Source organism: Salvia miltiorrhiza, chromosome 5, assembly GCF_028751815.1.
Source record: "Salvia miltiorrhiza cultivar Shanhuang (shh) chromosome 5, IMPLAD_Smil_shh, whole genome shotgun sequence".
Classification (NCBI taxonomy): Eukaryota; Viridiplantae; Streptophyta; class Magnoliopsida; order Lamiales; family Lamiaceae; genus Salvia; species Salvia miltiorrhiza.
The window spans coordinates 23,725-42,259 of NC_080391.1; the positions used below are offsets into that span (position 1 = coordinate 23,725).

Here is an 18,535-nt window from a genome sequence, read left to right on the forward strand (position 1 = left end):
ACATAAGTTGGATAATTATAGGCTAGACACGTAGAGATTTATTAGTAGTCAAGCCATGCATGCATGCATGCATGCTACGTATTTATTTAAAAATTCTTACGTTTAGCTCTTATATATATAAAGTTAATTTATTTGTTCAATATATATACACCTTTCGTTTATATATATATATATATATGATAGCTAATCATTTAACTTAATTACAAAGTTATATGGTACCATATATATAATGTAAATATTTATTGACTAAAAGCTATTTAATACAGCTATAGTATAGCTATATATATATACGTATATATATATATAGAATTAGCTTAAGATATATATATATATATATATATATCTATAAGCTATATATTATATATTTATAAACTATTTTAAAAGAATACATTATTATTATATATCTATTATATATAAGTATATTTATTTCACAAATTCTAAATAAAATCCTTCAGGTAAAATATATGTTTAAATTTAGAAAAAATAAATAAATAAATAATATGACAATATAATGCAGTTGAGCTAATGCTGTGAAAATGCTTAAAGAAATGTAAATGCGAATTTTAAATATAATGAGAAATGAGTAACAACACATTTATTTTAAAATCTAATTTATTCTAGGCTTAAATAAATCCTAGATTTTTCAAATCTCACAAAATATCCTAGAGAATAATCTAATATTATCTTATGAAAAATTGGGGTGTTACAGGGGAGCACTATTCTTTTAATTCGAAGTGAATTTAAATTTCGAAATATTTAATTTATATGTATCATATCGTGAATGGGGGAGCACTATTCTTTTAATTCGAATTGAATTAAAATTTCGAAATATTTAATTTATATATCGAATTAATCATATGTATATGTATATCGAATTACGTGACAATTTTTTATATTATCTTTCTATGACATAAACAATGATAAAACCTCTAGCGGCTTCGCAATAAAACTTGGGTGGCTGCCTACATAAGATTAAATGCGTCCAAAATTAGGCGATTTTCTCCAAAGGAAGCTTCGGGTTCGTCACGCCCAATGAATTGATCACGTTCAATTCATGATCATATCATATCAAAATAAATTCCCAAATGATAAATTGAAAATCTTGAGCTCTCTCCTTTCCGGTACCCGAGAACCGAATCCGAATATGAATCCGAACCCGGAACCTATCTACGATGATATCGGCGGAGAATCTCCGGTCACGGCGGCGTCTTCCTCCGGCGAGAGAGAAACAATTTCGGGAGCTGGCGATGATGAGAGTAATGAGGCGTCTACATCGGATGAGCGAGAGAGGAAGCTGGCAACAATGGAGAAGCCTCCCTCTGATGACGTCTGCCCCATTTGCTTCGGCAATTTCGTTGTTCCCTGCCGCTCTCCTTGTGGCCACTGGTACTGCGGTGAGATTTTTTCCCCCTTTAATTTGGCTTTGTTATCAACAGAACATTTTGTTGTTTATGGTCTTGACTATGATATCGAGATTTTAGCTAGATAAGTATTTTTCTGGAATTGGCCAAAAGAATTAAGGAACATTTTTGAGCAAATGAAGATATATGAACTTAGAAGGGTATATGATGAAAATAACAAATCATAGTAGAGTTATTTTTGTAAAATGATTGTTCCTTATATGATTACGAAAAAATAAGTTGGTGTTGAAAAAATTATTTTTTGGGGGAGTTTATAAGGTATTGGAGCTTATTTTAACACCTTATAAGCTGTTTATAAGGGCTTATTTTGTCAAACACTTCTCAAGAGCTCATAAGCTCCTATTGCTTATGATCTGAAGAGAGAAATCTTGTTGTGCTCTTTTAGTTAATTCTTTATGTGAGTTCAAATATAAATGATCTCTGTGTACAGGAAGTTGCATTCTGCAGTACTGGAACTTTAGTGCTGCATTGCAGCCATGCAAGTGTCCTATGTGCTCACAGCGCATAACAAAATTGATACCAGAAGCATCATTGTATCACAGACGTCAATCGGAGATAAGTAAAGTCTTACAAAATGTTGGCGACTATAACCGCTTGTTTGTGGGAGGAGTTTCTGGATTTATGCTGGTAGGCCTTATGCATTTGTCTATATGCTCCGGATATGTTATGCTAATTAGTGGTAATGACTTTAAGTTCACATGCATTCTGCACAAGCGATCAGTGAATGGTTGAACTTGTGCTCATGGTGAAGCGCAAATTGGGTGTAAGTGTTGAGTGTACTCTATGGCTTAAACATTATCCATTCCCTTAAAAGTAAAGTCATTTCATTCTTCGTTAAACAAATAATAATGCCTTGATAACTTATGTGCTTACTTTCTTCTCATTTGGTTTTTATAGTTCAAATTATATCAAGTTCTGCATAAATAGTTCAAGAATAAGAAAGGTCCTTTTGACAAAGTGAGCTGATAAATGTAATTGGCAACCACTTAGGCAAGTAAATATACACAAGTTAGAAAAAATTAATTTTGATAAAATAACAAACGGAAGACAAAATATCCTTACTACTAGCATAACTTTCTGCCATCAACCACCTCTTCATCATTGCTTTGGTGATTGCTCAACTTTACCCAAAATGTGAAAATGTATGACAAGCCTTAATCCAAAAATTGTGTCAGAGGGGTTAATGGTGTTTGCAATTTAAGTGGCTTTGCTGCACCATAAGTGAGTTGAATATGACTAGCAGAACTTCCCCCCCCCCCCCCAACCTTTAAAAGATCCCCTTTACTGATCTTTATATTTTTTCCGCTTTTCTTTAGAAAGAGAGTTCACATGGACTACATCTTAGATTGTAATTTGGAATACACCAACTTGCTGCTCTAGTGTATATTATTTTTATTTCCACAATATTTTGTACCATTTTAATTCATGTCGATATCTTTTCTTTTCCCTTTCTTTTGTCTCCGTTTGGCAGAAATTTCTTGCTATTCCATTGTACATAAAGAGAATGTTCCGAGAGATGTTGAATCCTGACAGACCTGGTGTTTATCTTCATGAAATGCGGATTATTGCAGTTAAGTTCTCGTAACTGTTGCTGAAAAGAAGAGGGAAACTATCAACAATAAATAGGATTGTATGTCTGGATTGCACTTTGGGGGTGGGGTGAGCTAAAAGGAAAATGAAGAGGGAAACTATCAACAATAAATAGGATTGTATATCTGGATTGCATTTTGGGGGGTGGGATGAGCTAAAACTGCATTATTTAGTTTGCTAATTTATGGTTTATGGTTTGCAGATGCTCCTTGGAATCATCTACTCATTTGTTCCCTTTGATTTTCTGCGAATAGGTATTACAATCTCTCTCTCTCTCTCCCTCTCTCTCTCTCTCTATATATATATATATATATACATATATAGGGGAAGGCTAAAATAAAAATCAAAGTTAGACTATAAAATAGGAACCATTTTACAAAAATCAAAGCTAAAATAAAAATCAGGGTTATTTACAAAAGTTCACTTTTTGAGGTCTGTGTTTCTCTTATAAATACCCCTCATAGTTTCAATATGAAAATATAGACAAACAAAAGGGTTATCTGTCAACTGTGAATTCTGAATGGTAGTTTTTTGTAGTTTTCCGTTACTGGTATTAAAATGTGTAAGATTAATTGGACTATTCAGTCTCCATGAGCTGGGGTGCATGATACATTGATCGGTTCATATCCTAACAGTGAATAATAAGTATGCTGAAAGAAATTTACTGTGAACTGATCATGATAGTATAGATATTGTGAGTGTCTGTGGGTGCACAAAGTTGTCATTTGTACTTGCTTAATGCTTTCTTGTTCTCTTTTAAGATTCACGTTATATCTATCTTGTGCAGGTCGTGCTAACATTATAGATTTGTTTGACTACTCCGCATTTGCTCTCTCATTCACCTTGTATCTGGTTGGTCTGTACCTCCGGTGGAAGCGCGAAAGGAACATTAGAGAGTTGGTTGACATGCCGGAAGGGCATGATTGAGCGGTCTTTTCTACTTTTTGAGCTTGTCTTCACATTTCGGCATGAGTGTTTGTGGCGTGGTCCATGATGTGCTCGCTCGCACTCGGGTTGCATGTTTCATGGGGTTGTACTGTTGTGTTTCTATCACTTGTACATAAAGTTAGAAAATTAGGTCTCCATCTAAACCGCAACTTGTATGTGAGTTCAGATCGTTTTGTTCAAATTTGTGTATCGATCTGCTTGTCGAAGTTGTATTTAAAAAACTTGCAAATGCTTGCCCACATTTATGTTCATGGGTTTAACATTGCAAGTTTAATAAGATTTGTATATGGGTTATGTTTAGCTTGGGATTTGTATATAGGGCCGGTTTATTAAGTCGGGTCACTTTTAAAAGATCTACTTATGATATTTTGTAAATTATTACTTTATTATTATTAGTTACTTCAATTTTATATATTGGCATCTGGTTGTGTTGTAGTGCAAAATAAAATATGAAAATAGGAGATAATAGGTAATTCACCTTCTTATATTGATTAAATTTATTCAAGGGAGTTCATATAAGCTCAACCCTGAGGTTTTTAGAGCAAACACTATTCACATGCAAATTTCTGAATCTTTTACTCCATATGTGTACAAGACCATTATACTTATACATGACTTGAGACATTCAACTCAACCTATCTCCATGCACCATTCTACCTCTACGTATACAAAAGGATTTTGAGGATATAAAAAGAGAAGGATAAAACATAAGGCAACAAATATGCAAGGTCATTGAGGATGTGGAAGATTGACGACGTTTTCGGCAGTAAAGGTTTCTTCAGGTCCGTGGCTGCAGTGAACATTGAAGAGAAATTAATATCATCTCTCGAAATCAAAGAAACTTGAAGTTTTGAATCTGAAAAAGGACTAAATTTATATCACCTGAGGTAGCTCAAGGCAGACATCCTGTAGAGGCAGGTGAACACCAATACGTGCAATCCTATAGTATAGAAAAAAGCAAAGGTTCTTGCGTACCTGCAAGATCTCACGTCAGTTGGGATAAGGCGATATTCAAGTCACAGTAATGATGCGATGCACATGACGTCATGACCTCAGACAAAGGGGGCATGAGGATTCTATTGGAATAATGATGCAAATAATGTGCAGTGATCTCTATAAATTGAGTAAGGCAACACAAGAATGGACATGAGAAACAGAATTTGGGTAACCAGAGTTACATTAAATATAACCAAAAGATAAGGAAGCATACTTGTTCCCAAGAAGAAACCGTCCACTGCTAAGGGTTATTTTGTCCCTCAATCCTAGTTCCTTGTACCTTTGATCTCTTTCCTGTTTTTCCATTATCATGAAACGTATAAAAAGAAAATCAGGTAGGATCTACATTAAAAAAGGGTGCAGTAACACATACTGTAACTAATATAGCTAGAGCTTTGATTTTGTTATGCCAACACAAAAGAAAACAAAGCAATTCTAAGTCTTTGGCAGCAATAAACAAACTGGAATGTTATGATATCTACAAATTAGTTTCAAAGGATATATGAGCTCATCCTGACAAACAGCAACAACAAGCAGGAATTACAGAGTGCATTATAAGTCATACTTAAATCATAAGATGCGAAGGTCTGGAAAAATAGTATTCAATTTTGATAATCTGTGATAAACTTGCAAAAACATGTAAAAGACCATTAATATATAGGAGATAATCATTGAAAAGAATAGGAAACAATCCAGAAGTGTAGAAGAAATACACAGCAAAGAAAAATGTCAATTAGAGAAAAAAGACGACCCACCTTTTTTGAAAATGCTGCAAATGGATTAATATCGTCCTCATATATTTTCTTGTACTTTGATTCAACATCAGAACTGAAACCACTCTCTAGATCTTCAGCATACTGAAAATAAGTACACAGACAATTTAAGATATGTATAACTGGCTTGAAAGTTGAAATATAATGTAGCATCTATATGTAGGCACCTTCTTTGATCCTCTAGATACAACTTTCTCAGAATTATAATCCTGAACATAACGTATTTTCCCATAGAGTTTGACATTATCTGCCTTTGTTTTCTCGAGCTCGGTTGTAAGGGTTCCTATCTTCTCATTCAATATTCTTATTTCCTGGGGACCAAGTTAAGTTAACAATTTGAACAGCAGTCAAAAAAACTGAAAGAGTACCGGAATCATGTTCCAGCCCCTGTACAAATAAAAAAGGTCAGAGAAGTGTAGACCTCTTCAGTCTCCCGCAATCGAGCCCGAAACCGATCACGCTGGTTGCATATCACCTTAAGCATAGAGCTTTGGTCTAAATCAGCGGGAGCACGCCTTTGTTCTGCATTCTGTCCCATGAAGCATTTAGCAGAAAAAGTTGAAATAAAAAGGTACACAAATATAGTACATAAGCCATTTGATATGACAGCAATCCAAAGATTTTGCATGCTTCTAAACCAAGATCATGTGTCCTTTCAAACAAGATACACATATATCTTTACTAAATGGAGCTCTAGCAGCTAAGAAAGAACATTGAAGCTATTATAAAAACCCTTAGTGCTCATTATTATTTAGAATTCAACAAGCAATTTCCTTCAGACACAATTAGAAACAAAATTAGCTTCCATCCTGAAAAAGTTCTGATGAGTGGCACACAAAGTAGTGGATATATTTGATGCCTTGAAATATCACTCATTCGAAGCATATGCACAAGGAACTAGAATATCACAACTCACCTCGACTTGATTCGTTCCTCCAGATTCTGACAGGTCCCAGTCATTGAAGAAACTGCTTTTTTTATCATTGGAACTGTAACCCTGCAGTTGAAGTTGGTTAATCAAAATACTTGGTGGTGATGACCTATTAATGCCATCACTGTGGTACATCTAAATTGTTAAGAAACTGGCGAGAAAATCTCATTGCCCTAGATAAGCAACACCAGAGGAGACATGTGATGTAGTCATACTTCAATGGGGAAAACAGCAAACATATGGTTATAAATACCAGCAGAGCAAAGTCCAAGAAAAGAACTGGGAAAAATAACTGACCTTTAGTATATCATCTTCAAGTTTTTGGATAAGCCTTTGTTGTTCATCAACTTGTGTTGTTAGGTCTTTAATCTTAATCTCAGCTGCTTCCAGGAGAGATGACTTTTCAGCAATTTTGACCTAAGAGTATAGAGACAATTTAGCCAGGGTACTGAACGATGAAATTGTAAATTCTATTGGTCAGCCATTCCCCCAGTAATCCATTTGGTGTAGTGAAAATTAATTATTTATTCTTATTAGTCTCAATAACAATAGATTATATTGATTCATTAAGTTTCAAATGTTGGAGAAAAAAGATAAATATCCCAGAGAAAGAAAAAACCAAACTGGTTTGACCGATTCATTTGGGCTTGTAACTAGCTGAGAAGGGGTTTCTGTATTTTAGCCAATATAAATGCACCAACTGCTGGCTCCTGATTGAACAGCACCATCCAGACTTGTTATAGCATTGCCATTGCAACTTCCTCATGAAAATTATCTAACAGCCTCAGTTTTCATATTAAATGTTTCTCATGGAAACTTAATCTCATAGTTAGTACGTCGGAGACTCGGAGCCATAATAACAGTCATTAACAAGTAGTATGTCCTCAAGGTGTACCTTATATTGAGTCAGTTCATGCTCCATTTTCCGATTCTTATCCAGAAGTAATGACTCCAATTTGCTCATCTCTTCCCCGCTAGTAGCTGTTTCCCAATCCTCAGCTTCAATTGAATTATAGCCAACAGCCTAAGAATATAACTATGCTCAGTCAACTCCAAATCCAATTGAGTAAACTTGGCGCTACTTTCAAAACAGTTTTCTATATGAATATGTAGGTATAAAAATTTATTAAACTAAGCCATAATTAGGACTACCCATTTGATTTCGATAAAAGGTTTAGACAATACCAAAAGTTATTGTTCACTTGGCCTTAGCCAAAAAATCATAATAAGGTAAATTTTTTCAAAGAGTGATCTACTAAAAGGTGTAATGATCTATAATGAAAACAGAATAGGTAGAGAAGTTTTTAAAAAAATATTCACATGCTACATTTGGAGAGGCCAAAAATCGGATACTTGGTATAACCTAGACAAATAAGGGTTCCTATGCTATCATGGTTCCAATATAAAGTCAAGTTTTTTAGATTTTTATAATTTGTTCTTCATGTTAATAGTTACATGTTACATGTTAGAATCCTTCAGAGTTGTCATGTCCACATCACCTGCAAAATTTTGACTTTCTTGCGCAAATCCTCAACTAGTTTTTCAGTTGGTCGCGTCTGAATCTCCTTTTTCAACCTCTCAAGCTCAAGTTCCTGTACATGTTTTACAAGTAAGAGATTGGTGAATATGAATTAGAGATATGTCTAAGCAAAATAACTGAATATAATTGGACTCAAGCAAGGTTGTAGATAGTGGGATTAAAAACATGATCTCCTCTACTATTAAATAAGATCGGTGGCAATTAATTGAATTTTAATACTGGTCATAAGTTAGTATCTGAAACCCTAACTAGTAACCACATAAGACACTGCATGACAAAATTTATCTGACCCAGCTTAGATATGATTCAACCAAATTTCTAGTATGCATGACAGCATGAGCAACCACAGCACAATGGGTCTTCAAGTGAACATTTAGCTTCTAGGAGAAGAAAATTGATGGAATATAGGAGTTAGAATATGATGGAGAAAAGAACTAAGAACAGAATAGGAATTGATCGTATAATTCTTTTTTTCTTTTCTTTTTCTTTTTTGTTCGAGTGGTTAAAGAATGATAAAGACACCAGGAGTACATCGCCCGCCAGGCCACGGATGACCTGCTAAGTTAATAGTCAGATACAAGATTATGTTCTGCTTGTCCAGGCTAAGTGGGATTCAATATCTATCCAGTCTTCTTTGAAACTTTTAGCCGTTACTTTCTTCCGTCTCTATGTACCCAGTCAGATATAGCTCCCAGACTGTAATAAAAAGCACTTCATAAAAGTAAAACGATTTTGTAGTCACCTTTTCATTGAGCAAAGCCTTCCACTTCTTCAGCTCATTCAAATTATATTCCCGCTCATTTGATAGTGTTGTCTCAATATTGTGCAGTTCTGTATTCAGTTCAGAGATTATCTTTTCCTTTGCACTAAGAGAATTCTCAAGTACGGTGTTTGCATCTGAACTATCACTGTAACACAATCATCGGAGTAATCAAAAGCAAATACGATAATATATAACCCTACAAAGGCATCTCCAAGTCCTGGACAAAAAGGAAAATTAGACGACAACTAATGAAGCAGAAAGTGAGAAGAAACGAAATTAAGCCAGCATTTAAGCTCCCCTTTGTTCATATTGATATGGACTATCTCACTTGGATCATTTTTTTCAGGCATAGGTTGGTACGAATAGGGTTACCAACTTCTACACTTAAAAGTTAAAACAATAAAAGAATTGACCCATCTAACTATGTAGTTTGATCTGGAGGGGAGATGAAAAATGACTATCTCAGACGACCTAATTCCCTCATGCATCAGTTCCAAAAACAAGCATGCCCTTGCCCTAAGAGAAACCGAAAAACTAAAAAATATTTTCAGCTAAAGGCTCCCGCAGTAAAAATAATGAATAAACAAAAATTAAAACAAACCTTCTCTTATGTCCACTCTCTTCATTAGCTGATTGTAACTGAGACCGCAGAAGCCCCTGGTGACAATGCAAGAGAAGCTATCAATTAGCATTGTCCAGATTTGAAAGTTAGAAAGATCAAAGCAGCCCACTCCAGTACAAGATATCTTCATAGTTCACAGGCAAAAGTTAGGAAAGTTTTAAATATCTCAATTGAATTCTCATGATCTTTTCTGGCCATACACAAATAATACCCAGAACTATGCAAAACCAATAATCACCACCATTTTTTTAACAATGGAACTCTGATGATATGTATTCCCTCTGATCTTATGTAACAGTGTTGTGTGTGGGATGCTCCCTGCCTGGGCTTTGAGCCCATTGAGTCCTTAAATAGAAGACAGTAAGTTAGGGTTACAGCATCGTGAATTTTTATTGCTCTGGTCCTTCTGGACAGCAACACACTGTAGGGCCTCGCAAGAGGAGTTTTCTTTCTGTTCAGATGATCATTCTGTTTTCAATCATTTTCACTATATCAGCTTCCTTCCACTAACACCTAATATGTAAGGTAAAACTTCACAACTTTTCCTGTTCGGAAGATATGAGCACTGGCGGGTTATATAAATCACCACTTCCTAGTTATATCAATGGTTAGGCTAAGCTTATCTTTCTTCCCAATCAGCTAGTTTTGTGATTTGATGAATAATCTCTTTCTGTTACAATACATGGAAAATATGTTAACCCTTCGAGAACATACCAATATTTTCCACAATCCCTTTCTTGAACAGAAAATCACTGACTAACTTGGCTATTAATTAAGCTACATGGTTTTCAGTATCAAAATGCAGTAATGGTTATAAGCCACCTATCCACCAGCATCGGAAGCAAGTCAAAAATTGATAGTGCTCATGAAAATCGTAGAAAGAGCAAGTAAAAAGTCAATAAATTTCCAGAAAATTTCACTATAATGAGGATAAACTAGCAAAGATCATCTCTGAAGTTACAAGATAGAGGACAAATGGTTCAACAAACATAGAAAAGAGAAAGCATCTCACAGAATGCAAGCTCACCTTTTCTCTCTCAAGGCTTAAAAGACGAGTCTGAGCTTCTTCAACTTCATCCATCAAAAGGTTAACTTCTGATTGTTTTGTAGCTCTATCCTCATCTGTGTTTAAGTAAATAATAGAGTTATGCAAAGTACAAATTGGTATATTGGTTTAGGTAACATAACAAATATATCATCATCAGCTTATTTTTATGTGGATGTAATGTTGAAGAAAAGAAGACAGAAAATCTATAAGCATTCTCACCTGATTGGGCACGAAGCTCAAACAGCTGACTCTGAGCAAATTCATGAAGTTTCCGCATTGTGGAAACACTTTCTTGAGCTTGGCGCAATTGGTCTTGTAGCATTCGTTCCCTGGATTATTACAATAAATGGCATTCAAACTATGAGAATATGCCCGATATAACATGGTATCTCCTCTACCACCTCTTTTGTAATGAAAGTAATGACTATGTTCAGACCTTTATATACTAAGACATGGCAGCTAGATACCAATGGATCATAGAAAAATATAGTACCTTTCTTTCAGAACTTCCATAGTTTTTTGATTCTCTTCAGCCAAATTCCGTTGCTTAATCTCAACAATTTCTTTCACTTTTTCCTCCATCTTCAAGATCAAGAGATATGAGCATGAGTGCGGAAAATCAAAAAAAGTTTATGCTACTCACTTAAAAAAAACTATACAACTGCTAGCTTTTATAGACTAACTGACAATATTGACAGATGCCATTAAATTTAAAACCACGAATTATTGGGAAAATGGCCTAATATGTTAGAGATGGTCTTATAATTGCAAATATAGCTATACATATAGAAGATATGCAAAACAAAATACCAAACATCAAAAGAACAAACATGTTGACACACAAAATACACTCATCTTAGCCACATGAGGCTTACAAAATAGGCTCACAAATAATCCACCAACAAAGGCACTGGGCCATACGCCGATGAGAATTCCTCCATCTACATGGATGATCAAGGGAGTTGGAGTTTTCAGCAGCAACTGTTCTTTGGTCTAACAAGGAAACCCCTCACAAAATGCTCTCTTGAATGAATATTTAAATATCTTCACATAAGATGAATGTGCCTCGTTTTCCTGCCCCTAAGCCATTCTATGTCAACCTTAAAAGCAAAATCCAATTATGATCTATGATTCATAAAATCATTTCTTTGTTATACTAGCTTTTGAACTTCTCAACTCCTTGAAGAATGAAACGTGTAATTCAGGATCAACACGGTGGGTAAGTTGGTAACTTCTACATGTCCAAAGCGACCCAACTTCTGCAGCATGATATAATTTTGTGCAAGTACCACTGCTAACAGCAAGACCTTACAAAATGCTGAACACAGAAATATATAGTGACCTGTTGTTCCAACTGACGGGTGCGCTCTTCAAGTCTTCTTATTGTTGCTTGTTGATTTTTCAGGTGAGTTGATTCAGTGCGGAATTCTTCAAGCTCAACCTTCATCTTTCTGTTTTCAGACTCCAGTTCAAACAATTTGGCATCCTTCTCCTGTATACAGAGAAAAGAAGGTGCCAAACAGGCAAAAGGAAAATATAGAAGATCAATTAAAAACTCATGAGGGTTTTGCTAGTAACAACACACAGAGAAGTGGGCGGTGGCGTTGAATAGTCATGGACTGCCTGATCTACCCAAACTTAAAATATAGAGAATTCATGTAAGTACCCAAAGAAATATGGATTCAAACTGAATAATTGATCCCATTAAAAAAACCTAAGGAAATGTTTCCAATGTGTCACCATGTTTCAAAATTTCAAAGACCAACATCATGTGTTATTACTTGGCGCATAGTTTTTATTACTTCATGATGCAAAGAAAGTTTACCCGTGTTTGGATTAGGATAAAGCGTTAGTGTTATTGAATTCCACAAATTACGAGTAAATCTAAAGAAAAGTTCATAGGTACTTACTGCAATTGAATTTAGAACTGGGTAAGGATCCGGTGCTTCATAAAGTTTCTGGTAAATGTTAAGAAAAGCATTTTCCCCGAATTTTGCTCTCTTGGTAAGTTTATCGACCTCTTCTTGATAACCCTTAAGTAAAGAGTTGAACAATGTCAACTTCTCTTCATTTGACGCCTTCTTGAAGTCTGTTACAAGTTAATTTTCAAATGATGACGAGTAGTACTGTAAAATGTATCCATGATCTATATCAAGAAAGATGATCACTAAAAGCACAGCATCAATCTAGGTGAAACATGGAGGCAGCATGACACAAAGAAAAACATGATAAAAGTGGGTGAGAATACCTCTAGTGCTCTCTGCAAGCTTCCTGCGGTTCTTCTGGCTGTTTTCCTGATTCTCTGCAATTTTAAGTCCCTGTTCATCCAGGATGGTCCTTTCTTTCTCTAAATCAAAATCTGGAAGGATCAAAAGGGCATGTTGAAATTTTAATAATCACACACCAAATATCTTATCAAAAGTGCCCACAATAAATAAATGTAGATATTTATTCCCATAATCATTTCAGAGGCCAGTTCTGGAAGCACTCTTATCAGCATACGGCTGATGCTGCAATAACACACGGGAGACCAACAACATATAGGACCTCAATACCATTAAGGGGGTGCTTACTTTTCATGATTGATAGGATAGGATGGGATACATGATTGAGTACTTTTATCTTCATTACTAGAACTTCTCAGCTGGATCAGCTTGAAGATTCTTCTCAGGGTTCAAAGTTTTAGAGATAATAATGTCCAACCCTTAAATTTAACTTAAGGAGTGTCTTCCGTAATTGGGGTATCACAATAGGAACTGCATTTGCAGTTACGAAATTGGTACATTTTCCGGTTTTTGCTTTCCGGTAAATTTACACTAGCTACAGCTACGAAAGGGAGAACTATCCTAGTAAACACTCACGAAGATAATTATGAAACAAATTTAGGTCACAATAAAAATTTATGCGAAGATCACCTTTCCAGAAAGTAGCAACGGCAGATACGGGGGCAGAGGTCGATGATGCATTGGGCTTTTCTCTCTCTGATCCTCCTCCTCCACCACCTTTCAGACCTTCCATTACTGATCTCAGTGTCCCGCACCCAAAACCTCAAAAAATTTCACCCTTATGCTGAAAATTAACAATAATTACGATACGGTAAAGTTTAAATGGTTTATACGCTTTACACGATCAAACAAATCGGTGCTTCATGTATACGAAAGCAACGATTTAGATCTAAGATTGTTCGATTGGAAAACTCAGCTCTGTTAAGAGGGAGAGGGAAAGAGAAGTTGGTTGGTGGATCAGTTCATCAGTGAAGGAAGTTTGGACTGGAAAGTGTTGGGCCGGGTGGGGAAATAAGTGATATTGGGCTGGAGGAGTAGAATATAATAACATCCACAATAAATATCTAGGCCCATTCATTTTAGGACCTCTAAAAAAAATCAATTAGTAATCAAACTCAATTCGTTTTGATTAGATTATCGAGATAACTAATATACTCGTTTACGGTTTATCGTTTAGACGGCTCAACTCAAAGGAAGAAACTCAACTGCTTTTATTGGTAGGCGGAAACATTTGATATAGTCAAAAAGTTGAGGGACATTTTCGAAAATAAGTAAACATTTGGGGAATGAATTTGAAATGTTATTGCGGCAGAAGGGCTGCGAGTGAATCTGGTGTAAACTACGAGTAGTTCCCACTCTCTCCGCCCGCCTCCGCCGGTCCTGCCACGGTCTCCGATCGGCTAACGCCGCCGCTAGGCAGATTCATCTAGCGTCACATATAAACCTGCTGCTGCTGACTGATCAGAATTCGTCGGAGAATTTGTTGCAGTTTAAATTGGGAAAACGAAAATTTGAGGAATGGATTTGGACCAATGGATAGCAAAGGTGAAAGACAGCCAGCACTTGTCCGAAGATGAGCTTCAGCTCCTCTGCGAATACGTATCTACTTCGTCTTTTCCTCTCTTCCTTTTATTGTATGTAAATAATATTCTCTTTTCAAGCTAGTTATTTAATAAATAGAAGGATTCCTTGATCGAGAGGGTGAGCAATTGGGAGAAGATTCGCTTGCATCGTTAGCCTTTATTTAGGATCTAGTACTTAGGGCTTTGCATTGGGATTTTAACTTTTTTGGGTGGGGAATGGGGGCCTTGGTTCAATATTCAGCATGATAGTTACAGTTTCGCGTTGGAGTTCTGTATCTTTGTGGTCGAACCGCTCGTGCATCGTAGCAGCCTCTGTGGCTGGGTCTTTTCTTTCTTGCTCAGTCATGATTGCTATATAACAGGTCTAAGTGTTTGATTCTATATTTTTCTTGGAATATCTGATGGATCCTTTCTTTTCTTACATTTGAAATCTTAGGTAAAGGAGATACTGATCGAGGAATCAAACGTTCAGCCTGTCAATAGTCCAGTCACAGTATGTGGGGATATTCATGGGCAGTTTCATGATTTAATGAAACTTTTCCAGACCGGAGGTCACGTACCGGAGACAAATTACATATTTATGGTAGATTTCCTAGTCCATGCCTATAGTTGTCAATTTATATTGTGTTTTGTTTTGTTTATGGAGGTGTGTATTGCTTTGGTATACATGTCTATTGTTGCCAATTTGTAGTGTGTATGAATTTGCTTATTTCTTTGGCAGGGAGATTTTGTCGATCGTGGCTATAATAGTCTAGAAGTTTTCACCATTCTTTTGCTTCTCAAAGCAAGGTATGTAGAATATTGAAATTTGGAATCAGTTCTGTGTTACACATTTTTTAATGTACTTGCAAGTCTGTTTGTCACATTTTTCTCAATGCATACTCGTATTGGTGAATGGTGATTTATTTATTTATTTATTTTGTATTCACTACTAGATATCCTGCTAATATTACTCTCCTCCGCGGAAATCACGAAAGTAGGCAACTAACACAGGTATATATACTCTAAACTCATTGAGCGACTGTGTCTTTCCTTCGCCAGAAAATTTACTTAACCAAACCAACATAACTTTTGACAATTTGATGGTGCATCCATGTATACAAGTATGCTGAAGATGGAACAAGGCATGTATGAATCATTATCAAGTTATTACTCCCTTCGAAATAGATATATGTGGATAATTAATTATGCTTTTAGAGTGTTAAGTCTGATCTTGGGACGTCCTGTAGATAGCAGATGGGAGCAATATAAATATCACTACTCATCTAAGTTTGGATTTCTAGGTAATGATCGGGTCTTATTTGTACTTAAATTTGGTTTGAATGGTCAAGTTGGAAAAATGAGATAAGTTTCTACGTTTGATCATCTGTTTTGTGATCGAGTGTTAGAAATAATCTTGGAAAGTAGTTTTTGGGTTTAGATGTAAACTTTCGATATTTAGTCATCTTGGAGGTTTTGTGTGGGTGCTTTAACAAGTTGTCGGTTGAAATGTCTATACAAAAAATTAGAGCAAGTACTATATATTACTCTTGTATTGAATCATTGAAGGTTATTTTGTTTTATTATATAGTGTATATGGTGCTCTTGGACCTTGGTTATACTTTATAGCTCTTGGAGAGTGTTGTTGTTTATGTCATTGAAAGGAGTTAATTGTGGATTATAAACAACTTAGTAGTGGCCTTGACCCACAAGGGTATGGCCCAATAGCGATATGACGGCACAACAAGCTTCCTTAGCAAAATGGTCCAACCAAATTTTTTAGAGTAGCCATTGCACTCATAAATTTTTTAATATTCAGTTTCCAATCAATGCGGGGAAAAAGAACATATCTTATTTTGTATTATACTTTGCATAAAGATAATGCATGTTCTCTCTTGCAACATTTTGGATTACAGGGAAAATAATTCTTGATAATTGATACCTGTTGATGTTTAGTATTGCATTATTGGAATGTTTGGCTGGTATCCTTAAAGGAAAAATGCTTATAAAACTCTGGAATATTGCATTGACCACAGATCTCAGATCCTTTCGTCATGCTTGTGTTATTATCCTTTCATCCTGATTTATTTAATTAATATAATTTTCTTAATCATCTTTGAATTGTACAATATCTAGTTTTCTGTGGATATGAATTATATGCAACTCGGTGCCTTTTCTCATATTGTTCCCTTGCTAAAGCCAAACTATGATATTCAACAAGGTCTACCTCATTATTGCAAATTGCCAAGCGTTCATGAGTTTCTACGTTTCCTATTATTGTCAGGTTTATGGATTTTATGATGAATGCCAGAGGAAATATGGGAATGCTAATGCTTGGCGATATTGCACGGATGTTTTTGATTATCTTACTTTATCTGCAATAATAGATGGGACGGTATGGATTATATCTCTCATCCTCCTCCCACCCCTAGGAAAATTGTAAATTATGATACTTCTCCCGTTTCATGCATTGAATTGTATTTTTTTTTTAATGCCATTTTAAACTTCAGATCTTCCCCTGATAAAAAACTTATTATATTCAGAAAATCCCATTTTTGTGATTTTGTTGGTTTTAGTTGAGTACTCTTTTGGTAATAAGGCATTTACGTTTCTTGCATTTCAGGTACTTTGTGTGCATGGTGGCCTATCCCCAGATGTTAGAACTATTGACCAGGTTGGACCATGATCATTTTCTGAATTATTTATAGTGAGTGCATATTTCATCGCAAGGAAGATCGAGCCAAAGTAGTTTGATGCTATGATATCTAGTGAGATAGTACTGGATAATTCTGTAAAAGATTATTGCATTTAATGTTGACATGCATTATTAAAGTTTTCATGTTTGTTCTGCTCAGAGAGATGGCTGCATATAGTTGGAGTGGAATTACCTTATATTTGTTTGTTTCTATGGAACTTTCTTGTCTATTTTGATCAACTTTTATTCGGATGAAGTGATATTTGGCATCTGAATATGCTTTCGCTGTTACTCAGCGTAATTAGTTATGTGATTCTGCTTTGTTCGTGCCAGATCCGTGTAATTGAACGGAACTGTGAAATCCCCCATGAAGGGCCCTTCTGTGATTTAATGTGGAGTGATCCTGAAGATATTGAGACATGGGCAGTTAGTCCCCGAGGGGCAGGTTGGCTATTTGGTTCCAGGGTTACGTCTGAGGTGAGTCGACTAGATGTGCTAACAGCACAGTCTGGAATTACTAAGACTGCCTTATATATGAATCTCGTTAATGTAGTTATTACTCTTGGCAGTTCAATCATATTAACAAACTCGATCTAGTTTGCCGTGCCCATCAACTTGTCCAAGAAGGCCTAAAATACATGTTTCAGGACAAGGGACTTGTGACAGTGAGTTGCTAATCTGTCATACTGCTTCCCACTGTTGGCTTCTTTTACTTATGTGCTGTGTGCTGTGTGCTGTGCAGGTCTGGTCTGCACCAAATTATTGTTACCGCTGTGGCAACGTCGCGTCCATTTTGAGCTTCAATGAGAATATGGTAGTAGTGAACCTCTTCTCTACCTCTCTCTCTCTCTCTCTCTCTCTCTAACTTGATGGTCGTTCGTGTTTGATTAGGAAAGAGAAGTGAAGTTCTTCACGGAGACGGAGGAGAACAACCAAATGCGAGGGCCCAGAACTGGAGTACCTTATTTCCTTTGAGTTTGTTTTCAAGGGACATATCCACCATTCAAACTTGCTAGGATTGCCCTATGTAATTGTTCATGTGTATCCCAGATAGCATTGATTGATTAAGTCGTTTTCATTGTTTGGATTATTTAATAACATTTTCTTCCTAAATAATAGGCTATGTACGATTAGTAACTCTTGCCTCATCGTTTCGATGCTCCTTTTCTTTAGTTGGGAAGGGATGTTTTGATGCTCCCTTTTAAGGTCACTACTCACTAGTTTCAACTTGTTCAGAACTTCTACTAAAACCAATTTATAATTAAATATCATCTATTTTAAAATATGTACTCTCTTCATTTACGAAAAGTATAGTATTTTCACGTATAATTTATACATGATACTTTTTGTGGACGGGGAGG

The 18,535-nt window shown here is 35.7% G+C and overlaps 3 protein-coding genes across 3 annotated transcripts; 2 read left to right on the forward strand and 1 right to left on the reverse strand.

Annotated features, from left to right (window-relative positions):
* The first annotated feature begins 947 nt into the window (after positions 1-947).
* On the forward strand, positions 948-4,379 carry LOC131026494 (uncharacterized). Its single transcript, XM_057956360.1, has 5 exons — positions 948-1,394; positions 1,852-2,048; positions 2,893-2,991; positions 3,214-3,265; positions 3,799-4,379. The coding sequence occupies exons 1-5, from the start codon at positions 1,055-1,057 to the stop codon at positions 3,936-3,938; spliced, it is 828 nt and encodes a 275-aa protein (XP_057812343.1). The 5' UTR covers positions 948-1,054; the 3' UTR covers positions 3,939-4,379.
* Positions 4,380-4,422: 43 nt separating this feature from the next.
* On the reverse strand, positions 4,423-13,904 carry LOC131026491 (protein CASP). Its single transcript, XM_057956358.1, has 19 exons — positions 13,548-13,904; positions 12,881-12,991; positions 12,543-12,721; positions 11,975-12,124; positions 11,126-11,214; positions 10,852-10,961; positions 10,612-10,706; positions 9,564-9,619; positions 8,942-9,107; positions 8,159-8,251; positions 7,555-7,683; positions 6,957-7,076; positions 6,645-6,725; positions 6,150-6,257; positions 5,896-6,039; positions 5,711-5,812; positions 5,170-5,249; positions 4,842-4,934; positions 4,423-4,749 (listed from the first exon to the last, which is right to left on the reverse strand). Exons 1-19 carry the CDS (start codon positions 13,648-13,650, stop codon positions 4,689-4,691), a joined length of 2,070 nt encoding a protein of 689 aa, XP_057812341.1. The 5' UTR covers positions 13,651-13,904; the 3' UTR covers positions 4,423-4,688.
* A 197-nt stretch (positions 13,905-14,101) lies between these two features.
* On the forward strand, positions 14,102-18,311 carry LOC131026492 (phytochrome-associated serine/threonine-protein phosphatase). Its single transcript, XM_057956359.1, has 10 exons — positions 14,102-14,516; positions 14,937-15,083; positions 15,222-15,289; positions 15,436-15,493; positions 16,764-16,874; positions 17,103-17,153; positions 17,508-17,651; positions 17,744-17,839; positions 17,917-17,988; positions 18,066-18,311. Exons 1-10 carry the CDS (start codon positions 14,436-14,438, stop codon positions 18,147-18,149), a joined length of 912 nt encoding a protein of 303 aa, XP_057812342.1. The 5' UTR covers positions 14,102-14,435; the 3' UTR covers positions 18,150-18,311.
* The last annotated feature ends 224 nt before the right edge of the window (positions 18,312-18,535 follow it).

What these genes read in the sequence shown, in the direction of transcription:
- LOC131026491 (XM_057956358.1), bottom strand. Translation starts at nt 13,650, where the DNA reads ATGGAAGGTCTGAAAGGTGGTGGAGGAGGAGGATCAGAGAGAGAAAAG. An exon ending in ATGGAAGTTCTGAAAGAAAG is followed by an intron (nt 10,962 to 11,125) that starts GTACTATATTTT and finishes GTAATAATCCAG; the next exon opens with GGAACGAATGCTACAAGACC. An exon ending in TTGAAGATGATATACTAAAG is followed by an intron (nt 6,726 to 6,956) that starts GTCAGTTATTTT and finishes CTTCAACTGCAG; the next exon opens with GGTTACAGTTCCAATGATAA.
- LOC131026494 (XM_057956360.1), top strand. Translation starts at nt 1,055, where the DNA reads ATGATCATATCATATCAAAATAAATTCCCAAATGATAAATTGAAAATC. An exon ending in ATGAAATGCGGATTATTGCA is followed by an intron (nt 2,992 to 3,213) that starts GTTAAGTTCTCG and finishes TATGGTTTGCAG; the next exon opens with ATGCTCCTTGGAATCATCTA. An exon ending in CTTTGATTTTCTGCGAATAG is followed by an intron (nt 3,266 to 3,798) that starts GTATTACAATCT and finishes TATCTTGTGCAG; the next exon opens with GTCGTGCTAACATTATAGAT.
- LOC131026492 (XM_057956359.1), top strand. Translation starts at nt 14,436, where the DNA reads ATGGATTTGGACCAATGGATAGCAAAGGTGAAAGACAGCCAGCACTTG. An exon ending in AAAGTAGGCAACTAACACAG is followed by an intron (nt 15,494 to 16,763) that starts GTATATATACTC and finishes TATTATTGTCAG; the next exon opens with GTTTATGGATTTTATGATGA. An exon ending in CTGCAATAATAGATGGGACG is followed by an intron (nt 16,875 to 17,102) that starts GTATGGATTATA and finishes CTTGCATTTCAG; the next exon opens with GTACTTTGTGTGCATGGTGG.